Source organism: Acanthaster planci, linkage group LG17, assembly GCF_054643075.1.
Source record: "Acanthaster planci isolate LZ-2023a linkage group LG17, COTS_SCS, whole genome shotgun sequence".
NCBI lineage: Eukaryota > Metazoa > Echinodermata > Asteroidea > Valvatida > Acanthasteridae > Acanthaster > Acanthaster planci.
This window is the reverse complement of record NC_141793.1, coordinates 11620077-11638837: the sequence shown is the minus strand read 5'-3', so window position 1 is coordinate 11638837 and position 18761 is coordinate 11620077. Positions and strand designations below refer to the sequence as shown.

Below are 18761 nucleotides of genomic sequence, written 5' to 3'. Positions count from 1 at the left end.
ACCCATACATGTACACATCTAAAAAACAAGGTTTGAAAACATGATTATGAAATGTACGGGTGAGTGGTGTCCTGAGAGTAAGGATTGAAAAGTGTAAGGCATCTAACAATGTTTTTAACCCCCTGCACTTACTGCAATAACTCACAGTGTACATGGATCATGTGATCCCAATTTTTACTTCAGTGTACGATAATTATGACACAGTATTGTCATGATTGTGAGTGTACGTGTCAATGGCATGATGTTCAGTGTACATTACATGTAACTATTCACTGCAGCCGCGGAAACTTTTGAAAACTAACTGCTGTTATTTTCAAAGCACTAAAGCGTACTACCATGTTTGTTTTAAATGAACCATAATCAACTCAAGTTCCATAATCAACTCAACTCAAGTAAATTACATTTATTCTGTTAGTTTAGTTCTTTAATACTTTCTCAATTTATTTAAGAAATTTTTTTAAAACGTTTCTTGATGTTTAATATTAATTTCTGTGAACTATTTTTTGTTATCGGCTCCAGTGTTAATTTTATATTTGGATTAATTTTGATTCTTTTGGCCGCCCATACATATGGTTTGGCTTCATACCTATGGTTGCATATATATCTCATTACATCGCATTTCTCATTGGGGAATTCCCCCAATGAGAAATCATCGGGGCGTCCCGCCCTGTGCCAAGTGGTCGGACATCGAAATTGCTCAATTCTTTCCTTTCCTGAAGCTCGCTTACTGAACATTTGGCAGAAAATTAGTGGATTAGACAACAGAAGTTGAATCTGTGGCCTCTTCTTGATACACATCCAGCTGCAAGTCAAGATAGACTCCGAGCGAGTCGAGTCGGCCACGTCATGGGTAAGTTTTGCGTATGACTGCTGGGTTGCAACGGTAGTTCTTTTCGCATGATATCCAACATATTTTGTTCGAATAATTGAAACAAACGAACGCAATCCTCACTTTTAGGACCTTGCTTACCTATGTTTGTCTTCCGCTATCAAAACTGGTAAGAATTTCACACCTTCTTGCAACAAGACTTCCCGGAGTTGAAGAGGTAATCTCCTCCTTGCTCAGTTTATAGGCAAAGGCCTACATACACGGGGATCAGGTCAACTCGGACCCAAACCAACTCGGACCCATTCCAACTCGGACCCATGCCAACTCGGACCCAGGACCAACTCAGACCCACGCCAACTCGGACCCAATACTAACTCGGACCCACGACCATCTCGGACCCACAACCAACTCGGACCCACGCCAACTCGGACCCACGCCATTTGAAAACTAACTGCTGTTATTTTCAAAGCACTAAAGCGTACTACCATGTTTTTTTTAAATGAACCATAATCAACTCAAGTTCCATAATCAACTCAACTCAAGTAAATTACATTTATTCTGTTAGTTTAGTTCTTTAATACTTTCTCAATTTATTTAAGAAATTTTTTTAAAACGTTTCTTGATGTTTAATATTAATTTCTGTGAACTATTTTTTGTTATCGGCTCCAGTGTTAATTTTATATTTGGATTAATTTTGATTCTTTTGGCCGCCCATACATATGGTTTGGCTTCATACGTATGGTTGCATATATATCTCATTACATCGCATTTCTCATTGGGGAATTCCCCCAATGAGAAATCATCGGGGCGTCCCGCCCTGTGCCAAGTGGTCGGACATCGAAATTGCTCAATTCTTTCCTTTCCTGAAGCTCGCTTACTGAACATTTGGCAGAAAATTAGTGGATTAGACAACAGAAGTTGAATCTGTGGCCTCTTCTTGATACACATCCAGCTGCAAGTCAAGATAGACTCCGAGCGAGTCGAGTCGGCCACGTCATGGGTAAGTTTTGCGTATGACTGCTGGGTTGCAACGGTAGTTCTTTTCGCATGATATCCAACATATTTTGTTCGAATAATTTAAACAAACGAACGCAATCCTCACTTTTAGGACCTTGCTTACCTATGTTTGTCTTCCGCTATCAAAACTGGTAAGAATTTCACACCTTCTTGCAACAAGACTTCCCGGAGTTGAAGAGGTAATCTCCTCCTTGCTCAGTTTATAGGCAAAGGCCTACATACATGGGGATCAGGTCAACTCGGACCCAAACCAACTCGGACCCATTCCAACTCGGACCCATGCCAACTCGGACCCAGGACCAACTCAGACCCACGCCAACTCGGACCCAATACTAACTCGGACCCACGACCATCTCGGACCCACAACCAACTCGGACCCACGCCAACTCGGACCCACGCCATTTCAGACCCACCTTGAGTCAACTCGGACCCACTGAGTCTTATGGTTGCATTACCGTCCCAAATACGCGCCCGTAGACCGAAATAGCGCTGACTCTTGAACCTCGCGAAGAAGTTGGCCTTCATTTTTTTGTTGGAAATTCAAGATTATGGACAGATCGATCACTTTTTGTTTCAATTTTAGGAACTTTTTATTCGCCTTTTCCTGAAGATACCCCCCTAATACTAGTAAAACTATGCGCTCATATGAATGTAGCCACCTGCCTCTATCCAAAATAGGCCCGCATTGTGGGGCTCTTTGTGAAAGAAATACTCAGAACCGGAAACTAGCTATCCCAAATTCGGGATTTATATAAATAATTCTATGATCCCTTGTGATTATGGCACGTCTTATTGTAGAAAATAAGAAACCATGGGATCACAAAATATTAATAATGAGCTCGCGAGCAGACATACGACGCTTCAAAACCGTCTCCAAGTTTAAGCCAATAGGAAATATTCCACATTTTTATTTTAAAATGATTTGATTTGTGTTGTTCGAAATTACCAACCTATTTGCGTTATTTGGACAGTCAGTTAAGGCCTGTATGGATGAATTCCTCCATCTGCCTAAATCTGGCCGGTATTGGGGGTGGGGAGAGAATGGGGCAAGGTGGAGGTGTAAGACTTGCCAGGCCAAAAAAATTGAAAAGTGAGGTGGGGGATAACACCATTAGACACTATAAAAGGTCAATGTTCGTGATATTGATGTATATCTGCAGTATCTGTTGTACGTATGCAGCATCTCCTATGTACATCAGAAGGGCCTATCTGTGGCTTTTTATTGCAACAAAAACTTTGGGGGCTGTTTGGTGAAAGTTCATTCGATTTCTGCTGGTGATCTGGATCTGGAAAACGGAGAAATTCTGGGAAGCCTGTGCCACTGTCTCCCTGCATAACGTGTAGAGAGGACATTACAGCTCGGCAGCATGCAGTGCAAAAGTGTCATTTACCAAATGCTAAAATGTAAAAGTGGACAAAATAAAAATGTTCAACAAGTTAATCACGCTCCTGGGTTGGGTCCGAGTTGACTCAGGGTGGGTCCGAGTTGGTCGTGGGTCCGAGTTAGTATTGGGTCGGAGTTGGTTGTGGGTCCGAATTGGTCGTGGGTCCGGGTTAGTATTGGGGCCGAGTTGACATGGGTCCGAGTTGGTCGTGGGTCCGAGTTGGCATGGGTCCGAGTTGGCATGGGTCCGAGTTGGTTTGGGTCCGAGTTGACTCGAAACCCATAAATGTACACATCTAAAAAACAAGGTTTGAAAACATGATTATGAAATGTACGGGTGAGTGGTGTCCTGAGAGTAAGGATTGAAAAGTGTAAGGCATCTAACAATGTTTTTAACCCCCTGCACTTACTGCAATAACTCACAGTGTACATGGATCATGTGATCCCAATTTTTACTTCAGTGTACGATAATTATGACACAGTATTGTCATGATTGTGAGTGTACGTGTCAATGGCATGATGTTCAGTGTACATTACATGTAACTATTCACTGCAGCCGCGGCAAGCTTCTGCACAACTCCCATGCACGAAACGCCAGCTGGCTATGCCATGTGGGTTTTGTTTAAATTCAATCCCAGAATTCCTTGTGCGCCCCAAATATCGAAATGGCTCATTGAAATCTGTGAAATAAGTGAATGTCTTATTTAATATCAGTGGATGTGTTCAACCTCATACCCTGGGTTCAACCTTGTAACACCCAATACTCAAAGCTACTAGAATGCTCTAAGTATATGTCTCATAAGTATTTAGACATACATGTACTATCCCCGACAGGAAAATGGGTGATTTTAAGATTTGCATTTGGGTTCCTACATCCACCAAATTTTTGTATGTAGATTTACAATGCATACTGGTACATAGGAATTTCCATGCACAAATTGCTGTTCAGTGGGTTTCACAATAGCATGGGAGTTTCCCGTCCTTGAAATGCACAAATATCAAATATTTGATCACCAGTTGAAGTACGATTTCAACCTATTGCACCATGCTTCAGAACCACTTCCTTTTTGTCTCGAAATGATTCTTTAATTTCAAATTCTAGTTATCCAGTGAGGTATCCTGTAAGGGGAAGGGCAAGGGACAAGTTGTCCCCAGATAGAGGCATGTTGCCATTTTTTTTGGTATAGGAACTGAAAACACCAACATGTTAGAAATGGTATTAATAGTAGCCTCGTTTTTAGGGGGAATTCATGTTCTTTTACGGATAGGACACTTCAAAATTCCTAAGTTTGCACCCCCCATGGATTTAAAACCTTAATGCATCACTACCAAAAATCCATAAGTTTCCCTAAATTTCTAGAGGGGCTTTACTGTGTTGAAAAAATCTTGGGATTTCATACTCCTATTCAAGACATTTATGATCAGCAGGAGAAAAAACTTATAGAAAACTTTTGAGGACAAAAACCACTTGTTGTATTACAGCCGAGGCGCAACCCAAGATGGATTATAGTCTACATTCCCCAACACTAGATGATTTGTTGTTCATCCCGTCTAATGACTCTGGGTCAGACAAAGAGAAGATGATGGAAGATGACAACAAGAAGGACAAAGATGGTGATGACGGGGACGAAGATGGAGGAACAGAAGCCAGTGAAGATGAAGACGATGAAGACGGAAGAGGAGAAAGCACGATGCTGCAAGTGTGCGGACTAAACTCTGGGATGACTCAGTCAGTGCTAAAAAGCTATGTCAGTGAGCAGATACAAGGCTTAAAGGAGATGGAGGAGCTTTTTGTAGAGAAAGACACCCTGCCGCAAACTCAAACAGTAATTCTTCACTTTGAGTCATTGGAAACTGCCCAAAGTGCCTGCAGTGTTTTATCAAAGTGCCCCTTGGGTCCTGGTGGGGATCTCATCAAGGTTGAGATTCTTGACACAACAGAAACCCAGCAAGATCTTGCTACTGAACAAAAGAATCCCACCAGGAAAGCAGCTGACAAGCCCAAGAAACGACAGCCAAGGGCACGGCAATGGAGGCAGAAGGACAAGACATTGAAAAAGATACCAGCAGTCGGCGGTGGTCTTGATGCAGCATCGTCAGCCACTCTTGAGGTTAACAATGTCAGCATCAAGAAAGAGGAGTTTGAGAAGCTTTTGTCTCAGCTAAAAATAGAATCACAGAGCTTGGTTTGGAAACCGCCACCCCAGAGAAGCTCAGTTTTCCTTCAGTTTGAAAGCAAACAGGAAGCAGCCACTTCTCAACGAATCCTGAATAACATCTCTGTCGGTGCTGCCAACCAGAAACTGGTTGCTAAATTAGTCCAACCCAAACAGAAGAATGGCAAGGAGTCAGGGAAGGTTCCAGGTAGAGCACCATCTTCTTCACAGCCACTTCAAACAAGCCCTGCCTCAATCTCAACCAACAGAGATGAGAAGTACAACAGACAGGACAGCAGCAGGAAATACTCCAAGGGGGGACACATTGGGGTTTCTTGGCAGCGACCTAATCCACCAGATGGTACCTGGTTCAAATCATCTGATGGTCGCAGACATTCTCAGGATGGTGGACAGCGAGGTCCCAGTAAAATTCCCCCACAGATGGAAGTACCTATACAGCCAAGTGGATATGGACAAAGAGAACGTAGGTCTGTTGGTGATGATGAAGACAGGAAGAGCACTGTATTAGATGCAAGCAACACCAGTGCATCCACATTTACAACATCCATAGAGGTGACTAACATCCACCCAAATGTAATTGAAGGAGACTTTCGGCTGTTCTTACATAATAAAAAGATCCCTTTCATAAAGCTTGAATTTGTCACCAGTCCGAAGCAGGAAAAATGGGCGGTCCTTTATTTTGCTACAACCAGGGACACTGTACGGTCAAGAAAGTTTCTTGACAAACAGTGGATTGTGCCTGGTGGCCCCAAACTTCGTGCCAATTTTACCGTTGCATCCAACACAAATGACTATCCTCCGACAGCTGATGGTGAAGATAGACCCAGTTGTCTGATCAAAGGTACATCTGGAGGACCTCCACAGCACCCCTGTGGAGGAGGCAACAGGGGTGGGGGAGGGAGAAGGAGATCTAGAAACAGACCAAGGAAAGATGATGCTGACTCAGACAGGTTCTCTGAAAGTAGTGAAGCCGTGAGCACTGCATCAAGGAAGAGTTTTAGCAGCTCTACTCGTGGAGGAAGGCATCATGTAAAATCATTGTCTCTCTACATCACAAATATCGGGAATGATTGTGACAAGCAGGAATTTTGTGACTTCCTAAGGTCTTTTGACTTGCAGTGTGAATGTTCAGAGTTTGGTCAAACTAAAAACAAGGCACAGTTTGCTGTCATTCACTTCCCAGATTGCAAGAAGGCAGCCGAGGCTAAAAAAGTTCTGGATCAAGACGAGTGGTTGCTTGGTGGCAATACCCCACTTAAGGTCCGTTTCTTCAGACCAAGGCAAGCCTCCACAAGAAGGCAAGATTCCTTGGTAAAACAACTCAGCCAACTTCAGGTGGACAATGACGAGAGCCAGAGAAATGTACAGAAGTGGCTGGAAGGACAAACAGGTCCCGAGACAAGTGACCAGGACAGTAAACAAAACATGCCTCCCACCAGGCCTGTAAAATCAGGAAATATCAATTTGCCACTTAAAAAACGAGAGTCAAATCCAAACGAAGTGGTTATAACTGATCTTCCAAGAGATATTTTTGAAACTGATGTTGCTGACATCTTGACAAAAGAGGACTGCCAAGGTTTCATCGATGTTAGGCTAATAAAGAATAAGGTTTCCAGAACCGGTACTGGTGAGTGCTTCATTACGTTCAGAGAGAGGAAACACGCGATGGAGGCAGTGCTAAAACTTTACGGTAGAGCCATACATGACCATCGTTGTGAAGTGCGTTTGTCTGTTAATCATGAACAGATGGAACCAGCCATCGCCCGCAAAACCCTTGCTACATTCCAAGAGAAGGAAATGCCAGAGAAAGTCAAGGACATTCAAAGTGCTATTGAAAAAAAAATTGAGAAAATCGAAGCAGACATAAAAGAACTTGAAGATACTCTGGAAGAGAATCAGTCCTTTGCTCAGTTAGAACATAGTGAGAGTTCAATCGAAGCACTTAGACATCAGTTAAATGAACAAGACAGGTACTTGGAGGAGTTTAAAAGAGCATGCAGAAGCGTGGATATTAGAGTGAAACACTTGCAGGTAAAAGACGTCATAGCTTTGCATGATGTGCAGAAGATTCGCCACCACTTTGAGAGAGAATGTCGCCATGCCGAATCCCCCCTGCCAGTCTATGGCTACCGATCTGACATCCAGAGGAAGATCCAGGAGAACAGGGCCTTTGTCTTACAAGGGGAGACTGGATCAGGGAAGAGCACCCAGATTCCTCAATATATTGTCGATATGGAACTGCAGGGTCATCAAGATGACGGCGACACTGGGGGAGGGCAGCAGTGGCGGGTTGTGTGCACGCAGCCACGCCGGGTGGCAGCGCTGACTCTTGCTAAGCGTGTTGCTGAAGAGTATGGCTGCCGGGTGGGAGAGGAAGTTGGTTTCGTGGTGGGGAACAAGAAGTCCGTTAATAAGTCCAGCACAGTGGTGACTTTCATGACAGACCGAAAATTGCTCAATGTATGCATGGCAGATCCCGAACTATCGGAATACTCCTGCGTGATTGTGGACGAGGCTCACGAGCGATCTGTTGACACAGATATCCTCTTGGCAACCTTAAAGAAGCTGTTAATGAAGCGACGTGATCTCCATCTTATTGTCATGTCAGCTACGATTGACATCAACTTATTTACCTCCTACTTTGGTGGATGTGCCCAACTGAGTGTGCCAGGCCGCACCTTCCCGGTTGACAAGCACTGGTGTGGGGATAATCTCGGCATTGGCGAAGGTGACTACCTAAAAAAGGCCATAGAGCAAGCTGCCAAGGTGAGGGAAGAAAAACAAAATCAAATGTTACCCTATTTATTCAAGGGAATATGGCATATCAAATAATAACTTCCCCCTTACTTTCTAATGCAAATATGTTAATCCTATTCCCTCGAATCAAGATTGAATTTACTAAAAATGTGTAATAGTTTTATGCTAGTAGGTTTAATCACAGCTTTGATACACTGAATTATGATGCATGGTATGTTTTCAAGTGGTAAATTCATTAGCTGCGTTCTATTTATAAATACAACGATAAAAAGTCTGTTTTAAAACTTTATCTCTTAATCTATTTTACAACTGCACATTCCTACTCTCTAATCTTTGTTTCTGGACACCCACCATAAATTCCTTTTGTCAGTGCAGGAAAAGATTAAATTTTTACAATTTACTCTCACCAGAGTAATGTTTAATTGTTTATTTGGATTTTTGTACAGGTGCATAAGAAAGAAGGCCCAGGAGACATCCTCGTGTTTTTGACCTCCGTCAACGAGATTGAGAGAGCATGCAGGGATCTTGCAACAATTCTTGGCCAAAATGCTTCCAACGAAGATGGTCCGGTGCTCATCCTACCTCTGCACGGACGACTTCAGCCAGAGGACCAAATGAAGGTCTTTAAAGAAACAAGACCAGACCAGCGGAAGATTGTCTTTGCCACAAACGTCGCCGAGACATCAGTCACCATCAAGGGTATTAAATACGTCATTGACACAGGGGTGGTGAAGGAGTGTCAGTATGACCCGAAGCGCAGCATGAGTCTTCTGAAAGTTACCACGGTAACCAAAGCATCAGCTCAGCAGCGGGCAGGGCGGGCGGGGCGAACTGCACCTGGGGTCTGTTACAGGCTGTATACCAAGGAGGAATATGGCGAGCTTGAGGAGACAATGAAACCTGAAATTCTGAGGGTGCATCTGGGGATGGCGGCCCTACAACTCTTAGAGCTGGGTGTGCAGGATGTGGCAAACTTCGACTTCATTGAAGCACCAGATCAGGAGGCCACAAGGCAAGCTATGATAACCTTGAGGCTCTTGGGTGCCGTGGACAAGAGTAGCAAGCTGACCCCACTGGGAAAAAAGATGGCTACACTGCCGTTAGAACCACGCCTTTCCAAGCTGGTTCTTGAAGGAGTAGAAAGAGGTTTAGTCACAGAAGCTGTTGTTCTTGCAGGATTGATTTCTGCACCTGGAAGCATCTTCTACCGAGGAGGTTCTGATAAAGACAAAGACAGAGCAGACCAGCTGAAACTTAAATTCTGTCATGAAAGTGGTGATATCATCACAATGTTGACTGCCTACAGTCAATGGAATGACCAACCAGAGAATCAACGGAAGTCTTGGTGTATGGCGAACAGCATGAATTCAAAGACCTTAAATGCTGCCAAGGAGACAGTGCAGGAAGTAATGCAGGTACTCAAGAAAGAGCACAAGGTTGACAGTGATTACAGCAAGATGAAGATGCCAGACAAAGCCAAGAGTGAAACCCTTCAGAAGGTCATTATGGCTGGCTACTTTCAGACGCTGAGTCTTTACAATGGCCACCACCGTGCAGGATACACAGTTCTACCCCAGCAGAAGTCGGGCCATGTTCACCCCTCGTCGGCACTGAAGGCCCTAGGCAGCAATCCAACCTGGGTGGTGTATGAGGAGTTCAAGCGTACTTCACGCGACTTCCTCTTCAATGTGACTCAGGTCGAAATCTCGTGGCTGGAAGAAGTGGCTCCAGTGTTCTACCATGAGATCGATCTGAAAGCCCTCAAGGATATGGCCATGATTGAGCTGCCTCCAATTCCACTTGGCACGGCACTGATGAGACAACTGACAGTAAAACGCAACGAGAAACTGCGCGCCCTCGAAGAAAAGATCACAGCTGAGCAAGACTCATCATGCATTATTGAAGTCAACCGAAGTACAAAGCACTTGCAGATGTTTGTCAACAAGCAGTGCTCATCATTTACCACATCTCATGTCAAGGGATTTCTCGATGATGAACGCAAGATGATTGAGCGGCAGCAGGTTGAAGTGCCAGTTGGTGACTCTGGAGTTGTCAGACAAGTTGTGGTTGCCGGAGCAGAAACAAAGTTCATCCTGATGGCGAAAGACTATAGAACCCTGGAAATCAGCAACATGCCGGATGATGCCACCGACGATGATGTGGAAAGAATCATCCGTTTTGCTGGTTGTTCCAGACAGGAAATCCTCGATGTGTACCGATTCCCACCGCAGACGCCGATGGCAAAGGCTGGCAAATGGGGCCGTGTGACCTTCATTTCACCTGAGGCTTCCCAAGATGCCAAGAGGTGGCTGGATGTAGCTGTTGCTGCAGAAGAGACCACTCTAACTGCTAGACCAATGCAGGGCCGAGGCTTCCAGAGACCTGACATCAGACGAGTCAACACCAGATTGGTCATCACTTGGTTCACTTGGCCCTCCAAGGGTCATGCGTTTGTCAACTGTGAAACAACTGTGGAGGCTATGGACTTAAGACTGGCCGTCATTGGTGTGCATCTAAAAGGACGTATTTTGCTGTGCAACACAACGAAGAAGGATTCAAGAGCTGTGTTCATAAAGAATGTACACCCAGATGCAACACAGGATGACCTTGAGAGAGCCATCAAAAGAAAAACAGCCATCCCTTTTAAGAGGTGCTCCATTGCTCGACAGGAACCCACAGGGCATATACCAACTCCGGAAGAAGTAACTAATGATATATACACCATGTTTGATGGGGCAGTGGAACAGCAGGACATGAATGTGAATGTTCTACCTGTCAGGTCAGAGAAAACTCAGATGCAAAAAGCGATTGTCACTTTCTCTGGGGACAATGAAGGCCAGGTGGATGCACGCGTGGCAGAGCTCCAGCAGAACCTGCGACGAAACTCGGCCGGGGAAGTCTACCATGCCAAGATCACGGCATCATGCATGCTCTTCTGCCGACCTGAAGTTTACAGCTGTCTTGAAGAGGAAATCCAGCGGCTTGTGGAAACTGCCAAGACAGAGAAAGAAGGCCTGAGCATCAGAGTTAACAAGAGCAGGAAGACAAGTGACTGGGTGATATCCATCGCAAGCGGGAAGATTGAAGATGTGCAGACTGTCAGACGGTCACTTCTGGTGTATGTTCAGGGAGAAACAGTGCCACTGTCTGACCTCTACCATTCAGTGACATCCTACCAAAAGAAAACAAAATTGTTAGAGATGCTGCAAAAAGCACTACCGTAAGTTCAGACTACAGAGCTTTACTTGTTTTATTATTAGCTCAGATTTTGGTAGGACTTAAACTACAGCTCATCTTTTCTGAGTTTTGCCTCTGAAAGTGGTTTCTCCAAGATGAAGCAAGATCTGTGTTTTCTGCGACAAGTTACCAGCAGCAGGTCAAAGGATATGATTAGTAACAGTTTCCACAGTGGAAAAGGTAAGAAACCCTGTATTTTTTTAATTGGGATGTAATTGTTCTCTAAATAGGCACCTGCTTCAAGATTTGGATGCCTATGCCACAGTTGATGGCCGCAGGCAAGCCGTTGTCTTCTTTGGGAAGGACCAAATCAGGGAGCGATTGAAACGACGATTTAAAGACTACACCGAGATTGTCTGCAACCAGATGCTGAGAGAGATTCCCCTGACAGCGGGCGTTTCCCCTCACTGCACGAAAGGAAGGGCCATTCGTGCCTTGGTGAAAGCCTACAGACCTTGGCTTAAGGTGAGGGAAGAAGAGTCAGTAGTTGTTGCCGTTCAAGGCCTGAATTTCGATCTTAGGTCAGAAGTGCCACTGGGATTTTGTTCAAGAACGATGGAGCACTAATTGGCCATGAGAAAACTACAAAATGGAGGAAGTGGGAAATTATTTGATGCAATGTCGAGAAATTGTCCATGCCTATACATGTAGATATGCATGCATTTCCCCCTTTTGAGGTTGTTTTCTAGGGGAGTTCCCTTGTAGCACCCTGTAGAGATTAATGTATTGCGCTTTCTGTGACTTTGGAAGGATAACTTTTGCAGGCTACTCGAGAGGGTAAGGAATATAAAGCTATCAAATCTCTCAACTGACAAACTGGCAAGTTTTTTCTGGCAGTTCATGAAACTTGTGTAGTTCAGCTAAAAGCTGATCCATTCGGCCTTTGTTGCAGGATCTTCAAGAAAAAAGTGGGGCTGGCATCGTGATGAATACCAAACTTGGAATGCTCCTGATTGAGGGAAACCAGAAGGTGTTTGACAAAGTCCATGGGATGGTTTACAACTGTCTCAAAGAGGCAGGCTTAGAAGAGGCCATCAGGTAAAAATGTCATTCATGAACTTGACACATTAACACTGTGAATGGCCTGGATGTAATTTTCCCTACTAGAATGGAAAGGTAATTTGGGTGGATGTGATGATGGACGTAGTGGCCGGCATCATCTGGAATCACATCTGAGCCAGAAATCACAACCCGGATGTGACTTTGGAAAGTGCTCATACAATATGTGATACTGGACTCCCAGTATGGAATAAACCTGCATGGAAGGGTGACTCATCCGGATGTGCTTTTGGTAGGGATTATCCAATATCACATCAACACGACCAAATAAAATCACACTGAACTGTCACCTTTCCATTTTTGTAGAGAAATCGCATCCAGGTTGTTTACAGTGTAAGAACCCTGTGCAAGTTAGGGTGGTCAGATTACACTTGCCAATTCTCTTGCTTGTTGTCTTCTTATCGCAAGCAAATGTTAACAGTGTAAAAGGTTATATTTGTTTATGTACGACTTCCAAGAGCAATCTAAACTGAAGGATCCCAGTGTTATTAGCCTAGGCTTTTGTCCTTATGTCCCAGATTTTTTATGTCACAAGACAAGCGCAGGGAATTGCATGTGCTGCTTGCCCATGTTAATATGCCATGTACATATCAAGGGAACCCACACTGCAGTGCGCGGTGTTGAGGGATTACACTACGGTGCAGGAATTGGCCCATCACTTTGCTTGATCCTAGTCTAGTTCGGAAATTATCTGCTTGGGAGAGAGTGTGGTTTGAGTGGGACACGGAGCTAGTCGTTATTTTTCATCGTGTATCGGTCAAACTACCAGCCTGTTGTTGATTGATGAAGTGAGCGGCCCTTGGTGACGGAGGGGGTTTGAATGCCATCTCACAGTGGCCATTACATGGATGAGCTGTACACGAGAGGCATAATTCATGTCCCGTGAAGGTGAGTAAGATGGAAATGATCTCCGAGCACACAACCGCAGTTGATATCTTGGTTTTCTGTTAGGATGGAAAGATTGTGGGGAAAGGGTAGTACCCGTGATGGTTGCTGCTTTGATGGGCTCGGCTATGACTTGCAATGTGGCTGCTCCCATTTCCCATAGACGCATGCATTAGTGCTAGCCACAGCCACTTAATTTGGACACTGCCTAAGGCTCATGATTGACGGAACCCTTTTTTTTTCAGTGATGAAGCTCAGCAGCCCTGTGAGGATATCGAGTGCGGTGTTTGCTACACCTCGATCGACAGTAGTGACGAGGTCTACCGTCTCAGCGCCTGTTCTCACGGCTTCCATCAGGAGTGCCTGATCGAGATGTTTAAAGTCCGACTCAAGGATTCCAGCAAAGATTACCCAATAGGTACAAGCCATTGCCATATCTGTATAGCAAGATTTCTTCATGATTCAGGTCAAATCAGAAGTATGTTCATGACATGACGTGTGAAAGTATGTTCACACTCGTCAGTTGCATTGCCAGCTGTGTTGTCAAGAGTATTGGCGGCAGGATTGTGCCAAGACACTTTGAAGCTTTTAAACAAAGATCAGCTTTCTTGGTCTTTGTTGCAGGTTTTCCACACATTTGATCAACACGGCAGACCATTCCCAATTGACATTTAACCCTTCACTACCGAATCTTATGATGACCGTTTAAGTATACCGGCCCCACGAAACCTTTGACATGGAGGGCCACCATTTGTGGCTGAGATTCTGTCTTTCGTAAGGTTTACTTCCAGAACTTGCTGGAGAATAGAAAATTAAGGTAGAAGCTGTAAGAGCCAGTGGCTATTAAAACAATGGCTTAGAAAGGGGTCTTAAGACGTGTTTTGTGGGATACGGTCAGTTGTGTTATGTCCACTACGAGTCCCTTAGAAGTCTGACCCATCATGTCATCAAATGTCAAGTCAGAATCTGTTCAATTGAACTGTGACACCCACATAACTTTGTCATCGTTCCTCCTGTCACTTGTGACTGATACTACAAGAGGACTTTTTGTGACCGGACCTGTAATAACTCATCCACAACACTGGTTACACCGGGATTACTTTGCAGAGTGTCCGTCGGAGGGATGCGGCCAGGCCATGCTGTTGTGCGACATCCGCATCTTGTGCCCTGAGGAGGACAAGCGCCTGCGCCTCTACCAGCTCGCCCTAGAGGCCCATGTGGCGCAGCGAAGTGACGGCAAGCTCAAGTTCTGCCCGACGGCCGACTGCTGTATGATCTATAGGCACACGGAGGACGCTCAGACATTTGTGTGTCCCGACTGCCGGGCTCGGCTGTGTTCGTCTTGTGCGGCTGAGCCTCACCCTCAACAAACCTGTGAGGAGTTAAAGGTAAGCATTCTGAAGAAAAGCATGCCATTATGACCAGAAAAAGAAGCTGTGAAGATTAATTTTAACCAACTTGAGCAAGGACAGTTCACAAAATTAGACACAAACCTTTGACATTGTTCCAACCTCGCATCGACAAATTTCTCATCTGGAATAGCATAATTTCAAACTAAGGCGTGTGTGCCTATTTGGCAGAGTATTCACTATTAAAAATCTATGTGAATCTCCCAACAGAAGTCCCTCAACATAAGTTGTTGGCTTTCTTCTAGTTCAGAACATGTCCTCACAAGTCATCTACAAAAGATTTCCATTATAGCACTCTTTATAGGGGGAGCAAACTTATTTGAACATTAAATACTCAACAAGCAGAGCAACATCAGTTATGTACATTTTACACCAGGCACCATCACCATGCTCAAAAATCTAGTTTTAACACTACACACCTTAATTTTTAGATTTTTTGGCCCTGCGCAACGTGTATTACAACACTGTACGCTCAGTGTTTGCCCCTGAAGGCTTGTGAAAAAAAACGCAAGCGTACTTGGGTGGGACTCGAACCCACGACTTCCTGCTTACTAGTGCAGACATCTTAACCACTCGACCACTAAGCTTGCTGGTGGCGGCTGGCTGGTTTGAGTCATCAGATGTAGCAGCAGGTACTGCAAACAACTATTTCCAAGAATGGATATGCGTCAGGGAGGTGTTAATTGATTTTTAGATTTTTTTTGGCCCTGCGTGACATGTATTGTAACACTGTATACTCGATGTACACTTTATGTCGTTTACAGAATAACAGGTGTATGTGTTATGTAAAACTGTGTGAATTTTTCCCATAATTCTTTTCGTCGATAAGGTTAAGTCAAACGAAATGGCTGCCTCAACTGGCTATTTGCAAACTCTGCCTTCCCCTGGACATGAAGCAACTTCCATTGCATGTGCAGGGTCACAGTGGTGGAAGGTGGAAGCACCCAAGGGGAAACATTGCATGGTACCTTGGTTTCTACCATTGAAACTTAAGCAGTTTTACTTAAAACTTCCACACAGATATCAGGCAAGAATTTTGACGACATAGAGAGGTGGATGAAGGAGACTGGTGCCGATGCCAAGACGTGCCCAGTACCAAACTGTGGTTGTGTTATCGAGAAGATCTCTGGATGTCATCACATGACGTGCCAAAGGTGTGGGAAGCACATTTGCTGGCTTTGTCTGCAGTACTTCAACAGCAGTGATGAATGCTACAGGCACCTTCGACAAGTTCATGGAGATTTTGTGTAATTAGATGCTCAGTGTTATCTCGAGCAACTGTTAACCGTGAGAGGTTTACAGCACAGGAGCCATGCTTAGAAGGTCTGAAAAACAGGGAAATAACCAAGCTGCATGTACCAAGCTGCACGTAACTTTGTAAAGTGCTTTTCAACCAGAAATGGCACAAACAAGAAGCAGCAAGTAAGAAATTACATTCGTAATCCCAAGAAGGAGTTGTGTCTTTGGCAGCCTGATTTGAACACAAGTCATTCTCCCACTAATTCTTACTAATATTTGAAATTTAAACTCATAACAAGGAGCCTTTCATGGTCCCACAGCAAACCATCACAGTTCACCTTGTAAAGCTCCCTTCAAACCAGGAATTTTACATCCGAGTAAAAAGCCTGAACTTAACTTCCACATGAAAACCTGAATTTTATTTCCGAGGGGAAAATCCAAATTTCTTTTCCAAGTGAAGATTAGCCTGACTTGGCTTTTACAGCAATTTCAGTTTTTGATTTTTAGTTTTTTCCACAAGATGCAATTTGCAGCGACGGTATTGAGTTTGACACCAATTTTCGGAATACAGGCCGCACAGAGTATAAGCCGCACTAAGCAAAAATCTGCAAATTAAGATTTAAAGTTGGCGTATTAGCCACACCTCAGTGCTGACAGCGTCTCACCACGCAAGTCATCCCACGTGCTGCACTGCTGTCCAAAGCACTAGTACATGTACTGTATTACGTGACAGAACTTTGTAGCAGGTATTTGAAATCGACATTTATGAATTAGAATATTTGGAATTTTAATCAACTTACACCTTTTGTAAAATTGGAGGTCAAGTACTGCTCCAATAATACACAAACTTCAGAGGCAAAAATTCGTAGTGCCCAGCCTTAGGGTCCGCACCACTTTCGGGTTTCCAGTCTTCAAGAGTAATTACTGCATGAACGAATGTTGTCATTAAAACTAAACTTTTCCAAGTCCTCGAAACTTACCAATTTTGGCGGGCAGGATTAATGTCCTTGCTGAGTGGGCCATGCAGTTTTTTAGCAGTCACCGAAATGACCAGTAAAATAATACACAACATGGACTACACAACCGTAAAACAAAAACAAACAGGCGTACTGCATGATTTGTGAGGAGTGAATGGTACTTACAGTCCATTTACACATCTATTCAGTCCACCTGGACTGGTTTCCTTGATTTCCAACACATGAGTAGAGCTCATGTAAACAGCAACCAATGAAAATATGACTGCCTACAATTACGGCTGCAAGCTCAAGAAACTCTAAAGGAACGAGAGCCGTATTATGACATCAAATCGCTACATCTGTTTGTCACCCTCATTGACAAATTTTTGTTTTACTCTGAGCATTCTCAAGGTGGAACTGAACTTCCCCAAACAACATCTTTTTTATAAATGTGAAGAGAAGCTGGCACATTAGTCATGATGACCACCTGCCTGTTAAGTAACCAGTTTATGTCAAAGCAATGTGATTGATCCTTAAATATTAGGAGAATTAGTACCCTGTTTTGAATGAATGCATTTAAACTAATAAAATATGGTTCCAGGTATAGGGTTGATAAGGGCTTTTCATGACCATTCATATGACCAAATATGTACATTAATGAACCATTTTATTCACCAATACAATGAAAAACACCACCACAACTGTCATAGCTATCTTTCCGTCCGGATTACCATGTTTAAGTGGTCACGTATTTACAACTTTTACGACTGGTGCTCGTTCACTATTTAAAACATTTTCTTGTTTGGGGAAGTTGACGGAGTGTAACCTGTCCGGTCAGGGTCTCTAATGTAACACTGTGGAGCTGCAATAATCTCTCACTGTAATTAAGTTACACCACATAGATACCATCATGCTGTCGCAAGACCTTGCTATAATTTACGGGCATGTGACTTGGACTTGGACAAAACACAAGGAAATTCCAATCTTTACAAGACTTTGTACGGCTTTTTTCAATTTTCATCGGCATGAGCGTGAAGTGGAAAACAAGGAAATCCGCTGAGCCGAGAAAAAATTGCATGCCTGAATTAATGGTACACTGTGGTGCCACTTTCTTTGCTGTGGGTACAATGGGGAGTGGTGTCCAAATGTTGGTTTTGTGAGCTTTGAGCCGGCCCGAGTTGGAGGCATTGTCTGGCTTGAAGCCAGAGCTTTGAGTACATTTATTTGGCTCCAACAGTAAATGTCTGAAAATGAGTGCACAGCTTTGAGAAGAAGCCAAGATTTGGGAAAAAGGGTGAAACCCAATGCATATTTCGCAGATGTTGGTCTCCTTGTTTAATACAATTTAAAGAGGTGAGCATGCGTCGGCATGAGAAAAAAGTACTGGATCTAGGAAATCGAAATATATCAAACTTAATTGTATTATGAAAAAATGTATACCTATGAAATTTATTTAGTAAAAATAGATTTTATCAGCAGCTTTATAGAGAGAAACATGAACCGTAAGTTTATCATATCAATGCACTTTCTTTGTGTTGGAAAATGTGAAACCTTTTCCTGCTTTGAATATTTGATGCCATTGTCCATACTTTTGAGGAGTGATCTTTTGTGTGATGTTCCCACTCTCTTAGCTTATCCAGTTGTTTCTTTTCAACAATTTGTTTTCAGCTATGGACAAAAATGAAACTTTCCAAAATTTTAGAAATTCTTGGAAAAGTACCTTTAGTGTAAACACTCTAATTTCCAATACAGGGATATATACTACAAAGACTGTCAGTTCTAAACTGAATAAATTGTATGAATCAGAAACAA

At 43.6% G+C, this 18761-nt stretch overlaps 1 protein-coding gene across 1 annotated transcript; it reads left to right on the top strand.

Moving 5' to 3' along the window:
* The first annotated feature begins 642 nt into the window (after positions 1–642).
* LOC110973539 (uncharacterized) lies at positions 643–18761 on the top strand. The gene is made up of 9 exons (XM_087147857.1): positions 643–850; positions 1699–1829; positions 4713–8173; positions 8611–11384; positions 11632–11866; positions 12294–12439; positions 13591–13763; positions 14453–14733; positions 15775–18761. Exons 2-9 carry the CDS (start codon positions 1826–1828, stop codon positions 16003–16005), a joined length of 7305 nt encoding a protein of 2434 aa, XP_087003983.1. The 5' UTR covers positions 643–850; positions 1699–1825; the 3' UTR covers positions 16006–18761.